The sequence below is a fragment of the Mus pahari genome, chromosome 1, assembly GCF_900095145.1.
Source record: "Mus pahari chromosome 1, PAHARI_EIJ_v1.1, whole genome shotgun sequence".
NCBI classification, from domain to species: domain Eukaryota; kingdom Metazoa; phylum Chordata; class Mammalia; order Rodentia; family Muridae; genus Mus; species Mus pahari.
In genome coordinates, this window is record NC_034590.1 from 18,068,182 (window position 1) to 18,086,513 (window position 18,332).

Here is an 18,332-nt window from a genome sequence, read left to right on the forward strand (position 1 = left end):
GAGAGAGAGAGAGAGAGAGAGAGAGAGAGAGAGAGAGAGAGAGAGAGAGAGAGAGAGAGAGAGAGAAAGCACCCATCTTGAAGGCAAACAGTATGATGGTTCTAATTGGGAGGGGAAGGAAAACAGGATTGACATTCCCCAAAGTAGGGTCACTAGATCTTCAACTGAGAGTCATTACCTGCACAAAATCAAGGCTAGCCTGTCTAGAGAGTGGGTTCCAGGACACTGAGGGCTACAGAGAGAAACTGTCACCAAAACGCACAACAAACCAAAACAACCAAATAAACAAAAACAACTCCCCCATCCCCCAAAAGAAAGAAATCCCAATGAATTTGTTCACTAAGCAGGACTTGGCCATTTGGTTTATTAGTTTCCAGTCTGTATTCAACAGACATTTTTAAAATTATGTCCTCAGAAAAGACCATATACTTGGCATACATTGATAGCTTCATCCTTATTCATCATTTCTGAGGGTTAAGTTCATAGCTACTTGGCCCCATATACTTAGCAGGAACCTGTGGCATTGCTTCTCATCACATGATAAGAAGAAACAGCCCAACTCCACCCCCCAACCTTCCCCTAATGAGCTATTTCCTCCCAGTCCTATCTCTTAAAATCTATCCAAATGGCACTAGCAGTTGGAGACAGATGTCAAATGTGGCACATGAAGGCAATGTTAAATATCGACTCCTCAGTTCTTCATTGTCTCCAATGCCTGTCACAAGTTTTCATCGCCCCAAGCTTTCTATACCAAGATGCTTTTAGCAAAACCATAAGCCTACCTGCAAATGTGGCAAACACAGGAATGAGTGAAGTTCACTTTCAGGAGCTGCTATCTGTGCTCTCATGGTGTAGATGTTTCTGTCCTTGGTTATAGGTAAAGGCTGGGCCTTAAGCAGCAGATTGGAGTACTACCAGTCAGACCGCAATGGGACTACCTTCAGCCTTTCTTCAGGACTGTGCCAGGCTAGCCCCAGCTTCCTCAGGGCCCACCATACTCAAAGCTCTCCCAACTGTCTTCCATCCAGAAACATGTGGGCATCAACTGTTGATGGCTGGCACCCTGCCTCTCTGCCTGCTGCTCTCTCACTTAAAAGATGCAGCCTGTTATGAAAGCCAGGGTTTCCCTCTCACTTGTAAAGCAGCTATAGCGACTGGGAGAACAGTCTCTACATCAGGTTATAAATGTGCAGTATACCAAAGGGAGTTGAGCAGTAGGAAGTGACCTATTGGAAAGACAGCAAGTGCAGTAAGACATCACATGCCCACTATCAACAGGAAATTAATTTTATTTTTAAATCCAAGGGACCGGAACAAAAAAAAAAAAAAAAATCATCTACCCTCAGAGGCAAGCCAAGGTGGAAAGGCTAGGAAGGCAGACAGCAAGATTAAGAGCATGTCCACAACACAGGCCTCTTCATTCAGGCGCTGCCTCCATCAGATATCCATTCTCTGGGGCCATGTACCCATCACCACCCTCTGCCTCCATGTACATGTCTCGACCATCACTACCTAGCCCTTCCAGCCCATTGTCCTGACCACTGCCACCCCCACCCCGGGCCTCATCCCTGCCCCTCTCACTGCCCCGCTCCCCACGCTTGTGCTCTCGATCCCGATCACGGTCTCGGTCCCGACGACGTTCCCTCTCACTCCGGTGACTTCTACGTCTCTCCCGGTCTCGATCCCGGCCCTTCTCCTCTGAGCCATCAGGGCCTTCAGGGCCAAGCTCTCCAGGAGGCCCATCATCAGGAGCTCCATCACCAGCTTCAGAGGGTTCAGCCATGTCGCCGCCTCCGCCACCGCCACCGCCACCACCACCACCTCCTCCACCTCGAAGCTCCTCTTTTCGCTCCCGTTCCCTGCGTGCTCGCTCCCGGCTCCGACTGCTTCGTCGCTTTCGGTCTCGGTCCTTGTCTTTGCTCCGCTCCCTGGACCGGCGCCGCTCATCCTTGTCTCGACTCCGGGAGCGCCTCCTCCGGTCCCGAGAGCGGGAGCGTCTCCTTTCTCTCTCCTTGTCTCGCTCTCGGCTTCTTTCTCTGCGCTCCCGCTCGCGGTCCCGGTCCCGGTCTCTGTGTGGAAGCGGGGAGGGGCCCGGCCTATATGAGGTTAGCACTGTGTGGCAGGGCACCCCTCGTGACTGCCCTGTCCCAAGAAACCAGATGCCCAATCTTACCTCTCATCATATCGGGAAGTGTCATCTCGGCCCGAATGCCTGATATTCACATCTGCCCCACCTCTTCTGGTACCACCAAGGCCACCTCCTATGGACAAAGGAACACAGGGTCAGTGGAAACAGCACAAAGGGGAAAATCTTAAAGGGGTCTACGCAACTGACAATAAAAAGGCACCTCTACTAACTGCCATGGGGCATAATCTCCTGCCAACCATTTCCATGTCCACTGGTTGTAGGACAGCCATGTTATCCAGCGAGGCTTTTACAAAGTGCTAGAGCTGAAGATACCCCAACAAGAACCTTCTTGCCTCCCCAGCTAGTCCATCTTACCTGAGGCTTGAGGTTTTAGGCTAGTCCACTACCAGTTTGTACTTTGAGCACAAAGTCCAAAATAGAAAAGCTGAAAGAAGCTAGGTTTGGGATTGCACCCCTTTAATCTCATACTTTGGAGGCAGAGGCAGCCTGGCCCACAATGAGCTTCAGGTCAGCCACTGCTACATGGTGAGACCAAACCAAACAAACCCAGAAAAGCTGGAAGACCTGCCACACCTAGGTCCAGGGTACACTACATTTCCAGTCTTCTCAGCTGCCTCTTGCTGCCCACCCTAGCCATGTAACATTTCCCTTCTGAGGAGTGCGCTGTACCTTCTACTTCCCTGTCAGCTTCGAAGCACCAACTCAGACCCTGTCCTGCTCATCACACAATAGCACGCTCCACTGAACTGTTAAGAGGCCATCAGTACTCCCCTAGCTGTTCAAAGAAAGCACGACCACCTCCCCAGATTCTAACATGCCACAAAGACTTCAAACTTGCACATTCAATGTGGTCTAGAAAGGTGGTTTTCAGGTCTAGCAAACAGTGCTAGTCCTAGATTACTTGATTTAAAACAAAAAAAAAACAAAACCAAAAAATAGTAAAATATAAAAACAAATTAATGTTTTATAGACCCTGGGAAAAGAATTTTCAGCAAAGTACAAACATTTAAAGCATTCCTTTAATTTTTTTAATTCTTTACTGTGGAATAGCTTGGGACATCAGTTCTGTTTTAAGGAACAGAACTGGTGACTGAGCAAGGAAACATAATTTAGATTATATAATTCTTGCTTTAATAAAAATTCCTTAAACAGTTTTAAAAAAAAAAAGAAAGAAAGGTACTTTTCACCCAACCAATAGCACTAGGGAGCTGTTGACAGTCTTATCTTTCAGATAGGGATCTACTAATGAGCCACTTGCCCCAGTGACTTGGCAAGGAAGGGTCATGGCTCGGAATCCCATATGCCTGTGGTGGTTTCCTGCACCATCCGCCTGAAGGTCTAGTGAGGTGGGGCTGTGTTTCACACAGGAGCCCAGGCAAAGAAAAGAGGTCAGCCACATGCTAGGCTGTTAAACGACGTCTAGGTAACAGGCTGAACTACTGCAAAGCAGGACCCAGACTTCCAGCTGCTGGATCACAACCTAACAATGGGCTAGGCCATCAGTAATACAAGAAAATGTCTATAGTGAGAATTCTGTAATTTGGGTTGCTTAAAAAAAAGGGGGGGGGGCTGGAGAGATGGCTCAGCGGTTAAGAGCACGGACTGCTCTTCTGAAGGTCCCGAGTTCAAATCCCAGCAACCACATGGTGGCTCACAACCATCTGTAATGAGATCTGATGCTTCTTCTGGAGTGTCTGAAGACAGCTACAGTGTACTTACATATATAAATAAATATATAAATCTAAAAAAAGAAAAGAAAAAACCAAAACCAAGAAAGAAAGAAAGAAAGAAAGAAAGAAAGAAAGAAAGAAAGAAAGAAAGAAAGAAAGAAAGAAAGAAAGAAAGAAAACAGCTGCGCAGCGGTGGCACACACCTTTAATCCCAGCACTTGGGAGGCAGAGGCAGGCGGATTTCTGAGTTCGAGGCCAGCCTGGTCTACAAAGTGAGTTCCAGGACAGCCAGGGCTACACAGAGAAACCCTGTCTCAAAAAAACAAAAAAACAAAAAAAACAACAAAAACAAAAAAACAAAAAAACACGAAAACAAAACAAAAAACAAAACCAAAAACAAACAAACAAAAAACAACAACTAAAAAGAAAACAAAACCAAAAAACACAGAAATATTTTAAGAACATGTTTTCATTTTAATCCTAGGTGTGGGCATATGGGACTGCTTTAATGCACCGAGTTTGCCTCATGCTAAGAGGATGGTTCTGCCAGCTGCAGATAGTTACTGTGATTGTGTGACATTTGGAATTCTAAGAACTTTTCAGAGGGTATTATGCATCCTGGAGGTGAAAGAGAGTAGGTTGTTGGTTTGTTAAGTAGTCAGGTACAAATAAGAGACAAGAAGAAGAAATTATATATCCTAATGGTGAAGATCAAACTTGCCCCAAGGAACTCAATGCCCCTAATCAGCTGGTACTCTTTTCAATCCGACTTTATTCAGGGATCTCTTTCTACTCCTCTCTATCCCCTCCTCTCTTATGTGTTAAAGAGATGAAAGGGTAGAAGAATAGGGTTGAAAAAAGAACCCACAAAGTCGCCAAAGACAGCTACAATGTCAACTGTTTTCAAAATAAACACTTTCTGCACCCAAAGTAAACTCCTTCCCTCCATTACTCTTCATATCTAACTGTCACAAGTCTAAAAGCAACAGAGCTAGTTAACCCATAGTGTGAAACCTCAGAAACTGAGTTAAAACAAACATCTTGTTCATTAAAGGCTGAGGCAGGAGGATCACCATGAGTCTGAGGCTATCCTGGGCTTCACAGTTAAGACCATGTCTCAGAACCTCACACAAATAGTAACAAATACCATTATGCACATGGGTGAAAATGCTGCACAAAGTCTCACCTAGGCTAAAGGGTCTGTCCGCGGGAGTGAAGAGGGCGCCTACCTTACTGTATTAGTATCAACAAATCTGTAACCACAACAACTGCCTTGTTTCTGAGACTTCATTCAGCACAGCAGTCAGCCTCAAGAATCCATCATTTAAAAAAAAAAAAAAAAACGACCTGGCAGTCCCTGGGGGTTGAGATCATAGGTCACCTCAGCACAGGTGCCCAGGTCAAAGCAAAGCCAGGCAATACTGCCTAAGACAGAATGAAGCTACTGGCACAAAAGACCTAAACCCAAGGCCTAATTTGAGGCATCAGCAAATAGCTCAGAGACTGACACCTGTCTACAGAGTGAGCAGCAAACTCTAAAAGTCCAGTCTCAAGGTCTTGGTGAGGATCTATTGATATATCACAATCAAGCCTGGCATCAATAGGCACCTCTATTCCTTATGCTCTAAGACCCTCAGATATATTTCAAGACTTGCCACAACAACCCCCATGAAGATAGCCCACAGCCACCAGAAAGGCCGTTGAGGGTCAGATGCAAGGTCAGAGCACAAGCTGCTGCATTCTTGCTTCAGATGTAAAGCCAGGAGTTGGGCTAGTGCCTCAGCTAGAGAGTGACTGAAGAAGCAGCCATTCAGTGAGAACAAGAGCAAAGCTAGAGCCAGGGATACCCTCCAACCCAGCCCATGATACCACGTATATGGGCATAAGGTGGCCTAGGTCAGTGCTCAAGTTACCCACACTGCACAAGAGCTGCTGCTGGTCAATCACTCATGCAGGAAAGACCAGGGGATGCTTGGGTGCTCATGTGTAGGTGTCTGTGTGCACCAGTGTCCAAAGCCATGAAGATGATGAGAAGACAAGCTGGAAATGGAGAGGAACAGGCGTATGGGTTGGGGAGACTGAAGGAAGAGTAATCTCTAATCACAGGCCCAGGCACCCAGAGGGCATACTGCACTCACCTAGCCGCCGGGGCCTCCAGCCCTTCACAGTCCGGCCCCTCTCCACATCCACGAGGACCCTCCTGCCATCTATCTTCTTGCCATCTGCGTGCTTGTAAGCGGCTGCAACAGATGTGGGGGAGGGGGAATTCCCCAGAAGGTCCTCTAGTCAGACAAGGCTCCATACAACAGCATCCCTGCCCCTCAAACCCCATCTGCACACATACACGCACACTCCCACCAGTCAGCCAGGCAACCAACAGCCAGACAGCCCTCTCCCCACCCTGAAGGGCCTGCTCCATCTGGTGCTTGATTCCTCTTTGGCACCCCCAAGTGCTATTGGGGGGCAAAACATTTACCCTGCCCTCCCCCAGCTTTCACTGATGGAGCAGCCCCCTCCTGCCAGGGCGGCCAAAGTTGCTGCAAAGAAACTGGAGGTTAGCTGAATGCTGGCCTCTGCTGTGGGGAGGGCTCCTCCACACCCAGGCATGCACCCTAGACACCATGCTGAGGCAGGAGGCCCACTGGGCCCCTCCACATCCAGACCACACCAGATTTTTTTTGTTTTTTGTTTTTGTTTTTCTGTATGTTTTTATAGGGGAGGTCAATGTGAGGAAACAGACATCAGAACAGAAATGAACAGGAGTGGAAAGACCTTTAGGAACTGGCAGGGATACAGGTGGGTGCTGAGCTCCCCAGGGACCTCCAAGGACCCTGGCTGAACTCAGAGGGACATGTACTGTGCTACTCAAAATCCCTGCCTTACCTGAGCCGACTGACCCTGCCACCACCTAGCCTGGCCAGCTCTGTCCTCCAAGCCGAGGTCAATGGCCAGCAGGGCATGCAGCCCTGCCTGAACCCTCAGGGAAGTTGAGGAGCATAAGACATAGTGGGAAGGCCCAGAGCCCAGGCCTGTGATCAGGCAGGGCTGTTAAGAAGGCCAAAAAGTCCCTGTCCAGGTCCCAGCCCTGGCCTAAGGGGCTGTGCTCACCAACCACATTACCCTGCCCCACCCCTGCCCACTCCCCCCCAATAACAACCAGAGGAAGAGAAAAAGGTGCCATTTACCGATGCCGGCCTTGCGGGTGTCCAAACCGAGCGGGATGGGGGGGGCCGGCAACTCCTGGGGGCCTGGCGAGGAGGCGGGCTTCCCGGGGGTGGGGTGGGGGTTGGGACACGGGACTGCTTACCTGGAGACCCCAAGCTTACCTGAGCACTCACACAACCCCACACCCACCACCATTGGGGCAACTAAAGCTACAGGGAACCGTGAGAGGGAGACACAACATTTCCCACATCAACTAGAGACAGGTGGATGAAGGAAAAAAAGGGAGCCTCTGAACCTCAGAGGATTGATCTGCACCTGGGCTGGGAGACCTGGATCTATCTATCCTGCCCAACCTAAACAGTGGGCCTCAAGGCCTCAAAAGCGCCTACTGCTCACCACTGCCTCAGTTACGCTCCACTAGGTACAGGCCCAGCACTCAGTCCTAGGGTCAGGCTTTCCACCTTGATTCCATATGCCCTCCCATTAGTAACAATAGCCCTGAGGCCAGTACACCTGGGATCCAAAAGAATGCTTCCCATGCTCTAGGAGGGGCCAATTGGCCCCTAACCCCAGAACAGCGTGAGAGGGTCAGTCAAGTACAGGAACCCTGCTCAGGTTCCCCATCCCAAACCCCAGGAGAGGTCCAACCCAGAAAACAGCAAGACCATGTGATTGTGTCAGTCTAGGCTTCTCTCTCTTTCCCTCCCTTCCACCTCTGTGCAGATATATAGTAAAAACTACCACACTCTGAGTTGTTTTAAAGACTGCTCCACCCCTCCCATACCCTGAACCCCAATCCATGCATTTTGGAGAGCTCAGGCACTGGACATCACAGCTGCCTTCTGAGGAGGCTCCCACCTCACCAAGAAGACAGGAGGGACACAATACCCCAAGCTAGAAACCAGAGACTTTCCAAGACCACTATGGTGGACAACTCCACAGAAGTCATAGGGCAGGGAGGGTTGGGATGAAGGGCTCCATATAGAGCCCTGGTCCCAGGACACCCCAGCTTTAGGATTGCCAATATGACCCAGGTGTCAGAGGCTGGGTGGAGCCCGACTATAGATGGAAGCAAATGCCTCTCCCATCGAGGTCCACCCTTCCCCTTGGGATCAGCGAGATTACCAGAGAGCATGTGGATGGGGGCAAGAGGGGCAGAGGGCACCCAAACGAGGAGAGGGCTGTGGGTGAAGGGATACTGAAAGGTGACTAGGGTGGGAGGGGAAGCCTCACTGTTCCTAAGCTGCCTGGCTAAGCTGGGCTGGTGTGCGGTGCTGTGATCTTACCCATGATACAAACCCTTATACCAACCATACACTGAGGTGTTGTAAGGGGAGCGTAAGCATCAGCTGCAAGCCAGCTGCGTGGTGGCTGCAGTGACAATAAGAACAGTCAATTAATACGGCGGCCCCTGGACACGCCGCAGCCCTGCCCACCCCCACCCTCCCAGCCCTACCCAAATGGACGCCGCATAGCCTCAATGGGGCTTTGTAGCTGTGGGGGTGGGTGCTAAATATGCCCACCAGATCACTGCTTGATGAGGACTGGGTTGGGGTTGGAGTGGGGAGGTGGAGGGTCGGGTGGCCCAGCCAAGTTCTACTGGGGGGAAGAGAGGGCTGGTTCAAAGGCCAGCTCACTCCAACCTAGTGGCCCCCACTGGAGTTGGGGGCCTAATGGGGAGAAGCTCCCCGAAATCCGACCCCTCCCCCCACCTCCAGCTGGCCCCATACCCTACCCAGTGCCCTCCTGGCCCCTGAGGTTCAACGTGTGACACTTACCTCCCTGGGCTCACACACACGTTGTAGGGGGTTTGTTTTTTGATTTTTAAAAAACATGTATATAAATATATTAAAAAAAAAGATATATCAGAAACAGAGGGAGAAGAGACAATGCTAAAGTCAGGTATGGCAGGGGAGGGAACAGACGACGGGGGTGAGGCCGGGCAGCAGAGGTAGAGGGTCAGAAGGAAGGGCAGAGGCACAGTACTCACAGTGCATGTCTCGTTCATGCTCATACTCGATGAAGGCATAACCACGGGGCTTTCCAGAGCGTTTACTGTATACCATGTGGATCTGCAGGGTAGGCAGGAGGCAGTCAGCTCCACAAGTTACAGGGCTGCCCCACCCACCCTGTAACATAACTTATAACACAGGCCTTGGCTGGGGGACACACTAGTAACAAGATAAACTTTATCCTTCAAGCGTCCCAAGGGACTCTCACTCTAGTAAAAGCCAGAGTCCAGTGGAAACTAGAGGGGCACAGAGGTAACATGTGGGAGGCACAGCATCCTGCAAAGCAGGCTAGGATGAAGAAGACTGTGGCTACAGCTCTATGGAAACTGAGCATTCTGATGGTGGATATCCCCAGATAAGGCTACAAGGCAGACAGGCATTAAGTGCACCCAAAGCAAGCCAGGTGTGAAGAATGAACAATGAGAACAGGATAAAGGGCCACTGCAGATAGTCCATGTGCAGAAGTCTGTCTGCCATGTGCAAGCAAAGCCCAATATATGGAATGGCAAGGAGACTAGAGGACCCAGTGCACTTCAGAGCCCTCTATAGACCAGAACTGGGCTGAGGGAGCCTGTGGCCAAATAGGCCATGTAAGGTCAGGATGAAGCGTCTGAGGCCTCTCCATGTCAGGGACACAGAGGACTGAAAAACAGTATTCACAAGGAAATGCTGGGACACAGGAAATAGAACATAACAGTAAGATTTCTGGGAGATAACACTATTTGATTGGACTACCGAGAAATGACTGGCCTTCTACGCACATTACTATCTGCCCACACATGGATGGACATGGTCTTAAACTTGCTCAGGAACCCTAGGACTTTTACCTCTACAACCTGAACACTTCAAAAGCCAACTGAGATTCCAAGCTGACATGATAGAGCCAGGTTCCACTGGGCTTTGGGGAGTGGGGGACAACATTTCCTGAGACCCAGGATTCAGGGAAAGACCAGACAGCCCATCCAATGCCTCGCCCCAGGCTAAGCAGCTCTTGTCCGTCATGAGCGGCCGGTCTTACTTTGTCTCCCAGCAGAGGAAAATAAGACAGAGCAGTTAAGTTTTATGCCAAAACTTTGCTCAGCAACTGTCTTTCTTGCTTTTTTGTACAAACCTGTCTGTGGCCCAGGCTAGTCTTAACCTTATACAAATGTTACTGACTCAGTTCAGTCTCTCCAGTGTGAGGATTACAGCTATGAGCCACCACATTTAAAGTTAGCATGTTTTCTTTTATCTTCTGTCCAGTATTTCCTATTTAAATAATTTCTTGAGATTATAATTACTTTATTTCCTCCCTCCAAACCCTCTCTCTCATGCACTTTCAAATTCATTGCTTCTTTTTAAATTTTTTTTTAAATATTTATTTATTTATTATATGTAAGTACACTGTAGCTGTCTTCAGACACTCCAGAAGAGGGAGTCAGATCTTGTTACGGATGGTTGTGAGCCACCATGTGGTTGCTGGGATTTGAACTCTGGACCTTCGGAAGAGCAGTCGGGTGCTCCTACCCACCGAGCTATCTCACCAGCCCTCTTTTTAATTTTTAATTGTTGGTACATATGTGTGACTGTGCATCCCTAAATACAACATGCGCAGTCCATGAATACCTGCATGTCTGTTTTCAGAGCTGTCCATTTGGTACGGGATAACCAATTAGTGGATTTTCCTAGTTTCCTTCTGTTTCTCCTGTGTTCCATAGCTCAAGACCGCTCCCCCCCCTCCCCCCCCTACTCCCCGCTGGAGACAGATCTTACTAACCTGGGTTAGCCTGAACTTGATATGCAGACCAAGCTGGCCTAGAACTCAAAAGAGCTGCACCTGCCTCTAGGCTCCTGAGTGCTGGGATTAAAGGAATGTATCCTGGCAGCATGTTTCCAGCAAAGGGTCAGAAGCAGACACCTCAGACTCAGCCACATCCTGTCACAGGTACCTACCTTCAGCAGATTATACGAAAACTAACTATCAAAGGCAAGTTTGGAGAACTCAGTAACACATTTCAAAGTAAAACTGGGAGGAGCTAGATAAATGGCTCCTGGGGCTAAGAGCACTTGCCACTCTTGCTGAAATCCAAGTTCCATTCCTACCATCCACAGGATAGCTAACAACAGTCTAGATATAACTATAGTTCCAGACAGAGGGAGGGCACTGTGTGCACTTGGTAGACACACATGCAAGTAAAATACACACAAGTAAATCTTAAACAAACAAATAAAAAAAACAAAAAGGAATAAAGAAAAGAAAAAAGGAGGCCTATTTGGAATAGTCAGTCCCTGTCTTAAATAAATGGGGGGAAAAAATCTGTGTAGGGACTGGGGAATGTGGCTTACTTGGTAGAATGATAACCCAACATGCATGGAGCCCTGTATTCAATCCCTAAAACATCAAAATTTAAGGCCATCCTCTATATGATGAACTCAAGGCCAGCCTGGACTATGTAGGACAATCTTAAAAGATAAGAGCCAGTGAAATGGCTGAGTTTGATCTCTAGGACTCATACCCAGGAAGAAAATCCATTTTACAAATTGTTCCACACATGCCAATCCTATCCTCCTTCCCAACGTAATCAATAAGGCAGTGCAGAGGACCCAAGTTCAGCTCCTAACATCTACAGGGCAGCTCACAGTCATATGTAATTGCAGACCCGGGGAATCCAATGCCCCCTTCTGGCCTCCAAGGACACTGCACTCATGTGACTACACACACACAGGCAGTCAGGAACATAAAAGAAACAAACCTTCAATTTAAAACAAATTTCCAAAGAAATAGGTCAGTGGTTAAGAGCACTTGATGCTCTTGCAGTGGACATGGACTTGCTTCCCCTCACCCACATGGTGGCTTACAATCCTGTGTAACCCGTTCCAGGCGATTTAGCAACCTATTCGGGATTCCTTGTGCACCAGGCACCAGTGTAGTAATACACTTAGATGCACGCAGGTAAAGGACACTCATATACATAAAACAAAGAATCTTTAAATCTATAAAGCAGCAATAATAGAAGAACTAGGGCTATAGTTTCAGGTACAATGCCTGTTTAGCATATATACATCTACCCTGGGCGCTTAAGCCCTAGTCCTGGGGACAGAAGAGAAAGTAATAACTAATTTAGGTCTTGGGCAATAATTTGTATTAATTTTTAGACAAGTACAAATTGTAAAAAAAAAAAAAAGAAAAAAACTGCTTGTGGACGTTGTACATCGTGGTGCGGAGCCTAGTGCGCACCACGATGTACAACGTCCACAAGCAGTTTTTTCCCCCCTGGTTTTTCAAGACAGGGTTTCTCTGTATAGCTCTGGCTATCCTGGAACTCACTTGGTAGACCAGGCTAGCCTCGAACTCAGAAATCCGCCTGCCTCTGCCTCCCGAGTGCTGGGATTAAAGGCCTGTGCCACCAGGCCCGGCTGCAAACCCACACTTTAAATCCACAAGGACTCATCATTTCCAATGCTACTTCTGACATTAAAGCTATACTAAAGGAAATAAACCCAGGCACAGAATGATGTGACCCTTCCCTGGGTTGGGGACCCAGCATTCTTCCTCTCCTTAGGCTACTGTTCCCTCCTCCAAGTACCCCCAACTCAACTCTCCACCTGGACACACTTACTCTTTTGATGGGTCCATACACCTCAAACTCTCTCCGAAGCTTAGATTCTGTTGTGTCATAGTTCTACAAGACATAAAGCTAAGTTAAATGAAAGAAGCACATTGTTCTAAAGCCCTTGAACCACTCAGGCCTAGACCCAAATCCTCAGCAGTCGAGGACCCCCAGGACAAGAATTAAGTACTTACCACTCTAGCCACGAACAGAGTCTTAAAGGCATCGCCCTGAGCATTGGGATCATTGTGAGGGTCCCCTGTACAAGGAGAAGAAAATCTTTAAAGTAGACAGTGCTCACAATTTTGGGTAGAGGAGTGATGGGAAGAGGCTGAGTACATGAAGATGGAACCTAGGGCCCCCCATCCCCCCAAGAGAAAAGCTCAGTGACTTAGTAAGTGTGAGTACACGCCCTGTTTCAGGTCTGGTTTCATTCAAGTTCAATGGCTTTTCCTAAAGTGATTGACAGATGATGACAACAGGCTGCTCTGATGAAAATGACATCAAACAGATAGCTGTGGCAAACCTAAAAGCCACTTCAGAACTATGTACTTGGGCTATCCATTCCCAGTGCAAGGTGAATTGAGCAATAACGGAGTCCATGCAATCTCTCTGGAGGAATGACTTGAGCAGCTTGTGACAGACTGCAACCAAAGCACAGGGAGAAGCCTGATAGCAAACAGTCTCAGACCTCAGACTACAGAACCAGAGTCTAGGACAGGTGGGGTGTGATGGCCCATGTACTAAGGAGGCAGAACTCAGCTTGGGCTACATAGTGAAACCCTGTCTCAAAAAGGAAGACAGTTAAGGATAGGTTTTCTCTTCCATACCCTACAGCCTCAAGCAGGGCCCCTGGGCTAGTGCTAAAAGCAATTGACCAAGATCAAGTGGTATAAATCGAGAACTACCAAAGCCCTGTTCCATTTGGACACCAAGAATTAAGTCTTCAGAAAAAGACCAAGAATCTATTAAGCAATCCTAATGGGGTGTGGGGGTGCTGGAAGCTATACCCCAGGGTTGAACATTCTGTGCTCATCTTATTAGCTGTCCTGGCTCTCTCATTCATTTAATGCTTAGAATATAGCTGCAAGTGGCAAATAAAAGAGATCATAGAAGAAATAGAAACAGAGTTTAAGAGGGAAGAAGGCGAATGCTAAGATTTTGAGGCCAGCCTGAGCTACAGAAAGCAATGCTGTAAAAAAATTAAAAAAATTAAAATAAGGGGGGAGGGGCACGCAGGGGAAGCTGGAGAGATGGTTCAGCAATTAACTGCTCTTCCCGAGGTCCTGAGTTCAATGCCCAACTAAATGGTGGTTCACAACCACCTATAATGGGATCTGATACCCTCTTCTAGTGTACATAAATAAATCTTAAAAAAAATTAAATAAAGATCTTGGCCTATCTCAAGATCATAGCAATTTAGAAGAATATCAGGCATGCCTAGGGTCTTTGAGCCAAAAAGTAGGTCTATTTCTTCTGCCTCCCATTAGCAGTCAAAGCAATGCCTACACTTAAGCAGTCTAGTCAAACAGGCCTTGTTACAGATTGCTTATCATATTGACACATCACAGGCATTGATATTTTGCAGGTTTCTTCAGTTATCAGTTGTGACTTTCCTACCAACAGGCAAACTAGATCCAAAGAATCAGCCATGGTGGTGGTTCTTTCTATCATAAGGGCATAGCTGTTAATACAATGACAGAAGAGAGCTCTTCAAGACATTAAGACTTTCAACTGCACCTCTACTCAAGAGATGCCCCTCAACATTGCCAACCTCATGCCAGGAGTTGTCCCACTAACTGTCCCTAGGCAGGGTTCAATCCTAAGGTCCCCTTTTCCTTTCTCTTTACACCCAGTGCCCAAGTGTGCATGTGTGTCAAGGTTGAACTTAGGACTCACTTGTCAGGACCCTAACACAGAATTAGACAGAAGAAGCCTCAAAGCTAGAAAACTTCTAATTAGCACAAAATCTCAAAACTTCCCCTTTTTATAAGATACTCTACAACTCAACAAGGCAACCCTACTTGTTTTTCATTTTGCAAACAGGAATAATCATTCCCACTGCACACAGAAGTCACCAGGAATTCATAACATGAAGGACTTCAAGTGCTCAGCAAAGGGACAGATTCTCCTTTAATAGAAGCTGTCTTTCGAAAGGGGAAAGCAAGCTTCTACAGTCAGTGAGCATAGACAGATACTCTATTGCACCTGATCCACCCTCTGCTCTATTTTGGACAGTACAATGAATCTGCTTCAATTACCAACATGGGGCCTAACTTGGTTGATCTCTACATTCCCCAATCTAACTTGGGAATTTCAGTCACATCTCAGAGCATGCTATGTTGGTCTTCAATACATTTCAATAAATTGAAACCACAGTATCATTGTTAATGACTAATTTCTTTTTTTTTTTCCCCCCTGGTTTTTTGAGACAGGGTTTCTCTGTATAGCCCTGGCTGTCCTGGAACTCACTTTGTAGACCAGGCTGTCCTGGAACTCAGAAATCTACCTGCCTCTGCCTAATGACTAATCTCTAACTTCATCTACAATCCCTCAACTGGGGCTATATCAGAACGATAAATACACCACACATTTAAACTCCAAACCAATCAAGCTTAATGTTTTGCTTGGTTGATAAGTCCCCCACCCACACCCCTTTTTGTTTTTTTGAGACAGGGTTTCTCCGTGTAGCCTCCTTGGCTGTCCTGGAACTCACTATGTAGAAGCTGGCCTCAACCTCAGATGATGAGTCTTTTGACCTCTTATTCCATGGTCCGTTCCCCCCCATTCCATGCCTCCAACTTTTCCTTGTCAGTTTTTTTTTTTTTTAAATAGATTTCTGGTCACGAATCTGTTCTACATAATCTCCCACGTTCTCCAACTGGTGCAATGCACACCTGGATGGACAGGAAGAGGCTAGCATTATGCTGAGGGTAGGAGGGAGAAATGAGTACTTTTCTTTAGAAAGCTCCTTAAGAGAATTTGGGCTGGGGAGACAGTGAACAAGACAGACACAATGCTAAAGCACTGTCTAAGCCAAGAAGGCCCTGGACATGGAACCTCTCGCTTTGTGACATTTAGCAAGTAACAGGGACAAGTCTTTGTGACAAGCTGGGCCAAGTTATAAATGGTGTTGGGATGGCTAGTCTTTTGTTTTTGTTTTGTTTTGTTTTGTTTTTGAGACAGGGTTTCTCTGTGTAGCCCTGGCTGTCCTGGAACTCACTCTGCAGACCAGGCTGGCCTCGAACTCAGAAATCCGCCTGCCTCTGCCTCCCGAGTGCTGGGATTAAAGGCGTGCGCCACCACACCCGGTCCAGGATGGCTAGTCTTAGTTGACAACTTTCATGAATCTGGAATAAACTCAAACCCAGGCAGACGGACATGCCTTTGACGACTTCTGGATTCAATCATTTGAGGCAAGAAAACCCAACTTAAATCTGGGTCATACCTTTTGTTGGCAGTCTGCATAAAACCATGAATTAAGGAAGCTTTCTGCCTGCCTGCCTGCCCTGAGTCTCCTGCCAGGCTCATCCATCCTGCATTCTTTCACTGGTATTAGAGCCTACTTCCTCAGGATTCCAACATAGACTTTACAATTAACAAATTCTTAGCCTTTCTGTTGAAAAAAGTCAGTTTGACTAGCCAGACCACAGCCTGTAAGACAGACACACAGACACCCCATTTCTATCAGTGCTGTTCCTTTAGAGTATCCTAGCACAGGTGCTAAAGACAAACTAAGTAGCAACATATGGAAACACCTTGCCCATCTGAAAAGCCATGTCTTGTTCTTTTTTTTTTTTTTCTTCTTGCAGAGCTGAGGACTGAACCTAGGGCCTCAAGCGCTCTACCACTGAGCTAAATCCCCAACCCCTGAAAAGCCATGTCTTAGGGAAGACAAAAATCCCATAGGAATTAAAAGAGGTGCATTGGTGGCTTGAACATAAGAATATGAGATATCTGAGAAAATCTCCAAGTTCTAAAATACAGTTTAGAAAAGAATGATTCAACAAGGCTACAAACAACAGATGGAGATAAACCTCATCCTGGTAAGTCTTCTACCTACTGAACACTGAGACCTGATACTTTTTTGAGTCTGATTACCAAGTACTACTTAAATCCTCCATATCTGGAGGGTGTAACACCCCCAATTCCAAGATCAAGGAGCGAGGGAAGTCAGGACCACCTGGCCAGATCGCCTCATGCCTTACCGGAAGACACAGTGGAATATGTTCTTTTAATGGTCTCCCTACATTTTAAAAGCCTAAACCAACTGGAGATGGCAAGGTGGCTCAGCAATTAAGAGCACTGGTTGCTCTTCCAGAAGGCTGGAGTTTGATTCCCGGCTGCCGCAAAACAACTCATAACTATCCAACTGCAGTTCTAGGGAATTCTATGCCCTCTTCTAATACTCTACATGCATGTAGGTGAAACACCCATCCATATAAGAAAAATTAATAAAACACACAAGAAATGTAAAAAGGGGGGCTGGAGAGATGGTTCAATGGGGAAGAGTACTGACTACTCTTCTGAAGGTCTTGAGTGCAATTCCAGTAACCACATGGTGGCTCACAACCATCCCTAATGAGATCTGACGCCCTCTTCTGGTGTGTCTGAAGACAGCTACAGTGTACTCATATACATAAAATAAATCTTAAAAAAAAAAAGAAAAAAGAAAAAAGAAAGAAATGTAAAAAGGAAAACCTGACGTTGTTATAATTTCCAACCCCAATAAGCTGGTATAAAAAACATGCAACCCAGTTCTTGTAATTATAAGCTATAAGCCTAGATCAGGCAGATCTAACACTACATTAACTTGTTCCACAGGTTTAAGACCCTTCACTACTGGTGGTATACGGTTCTGCTCCATCATAGCTTCCTCCTCATCAGTCCTCTCCCTTCCCTTCCTGTTTTCCACTCTACGTGCCCCCACCCTCAAAGACCTCCCATTCCACCTTTCCCCTCAACTGCCCAATCACAGGCTCTAGCCTTTACCAACTAGTTAAAACTGGGAAATAGGTTCACAAGAGATCAATTGCTTGTAAGGGAAAAAGAATTAAACATCAAAATACAAATCACCAGGACACCCACAACAGCCAGATCCAAGTGCAGTGCCTAAAAGCCGGGTGTGGTGGCACATGCCTTCAATCCCAGCACTCGGGAGGCAGAGGCAGGCAGATTTCTGAGTTAAGGCCAGCCTGGTCTACAAAGTGAGTTCCAGGACAGTCAGGGCCACACAGAGAAACCCTGTCTCGGGGGAAAAAAAAGAAACAAAAAACAAAAAACCAACCAAGTGCAGTTCCTGGCAAGTGGCTACTTAGAAAGTGACCCCAACTCTGCTTCTCAAGCTCTCAAGAGAAGAGCCCAACATGTGACCTAGGAAGAGCAGCAAAATGAGACTAGAGGGGAAGATTGCTAGGAGGGAGAACCTTACACATTTTCAGCTCTGTCTCCACTTCCTGCTGTCGCCGTTCAATTTTTTCCCGTCTCTGCCAGGAGAAAAAATAAGTAAAGTAAGTGTACCCAGAAGTACGTTGATTTCAAGGACCATCTGGAAAAAAGTAGCTAAAAAATACAACAAAACAACCCAAAAGACTCAGAGGTGGGGCTGGTGAGATGGCTCAGTGGGTAAGAGCACCCGACTGCTCTTCTGAAGGTCCGGAGTTCAAATCCCAGCAACCACATGGTGGCTCACAACCATCCGTAACGAGATCTGACGCCCTCTTCTGGAGTGTCTGAAGATAGCTAC

General features: G+C 47.1%; 1 protein-coding gene across 1 annotated transcript in view; it reads right to left on the reverse strand.

Annotated features, from left to right (window-relative positions):
* Window positions 1-1,264: 1,264 nt before the first annotated feature.
* The window catches only part of Snrnp70 (small nuclear ribonucleoprotein U1 subunit 70), a 21,186-nt gene continuing 4,118 nt past the window's right edge, over window positions 1,265-18,332 (reverse strand). Inside the window, exons 4-10 of the mRNA XM_021201008.1 lie at window positions 18,018-18,072; window positions 12,781-12,845; window positions 12,596-12,658; window positions 8,975-9,056; window positions 5,958-6,059; window positions 2,174-2,261; window positions 1,265-2,096 (exon numbers count right to left, since the gene is read on the reverse strand). Of these exons, the coding sequence (XP_021056667.1) occupies window positions 1,418-2,096; window positions 2,174-2,261; window positions 5,958-6,059; window positions 8,975-9,056; window positions 12,596-12,658; window positions 12,781-12,845; window positions 18,018-18,072 (1,134 nt within the window). The 3' untranslated portion in view covers window positions 1,265-1,417. The remainder of the gene's footprint in view (window positions 2,097-2,173; window positions 2,262-5,957; window positions 6,060-8,974; window positions 9,057-12,595; window positions 12,659-12,780; window positions 12,846-18,017; window positions 18,073-18,332) is intronic.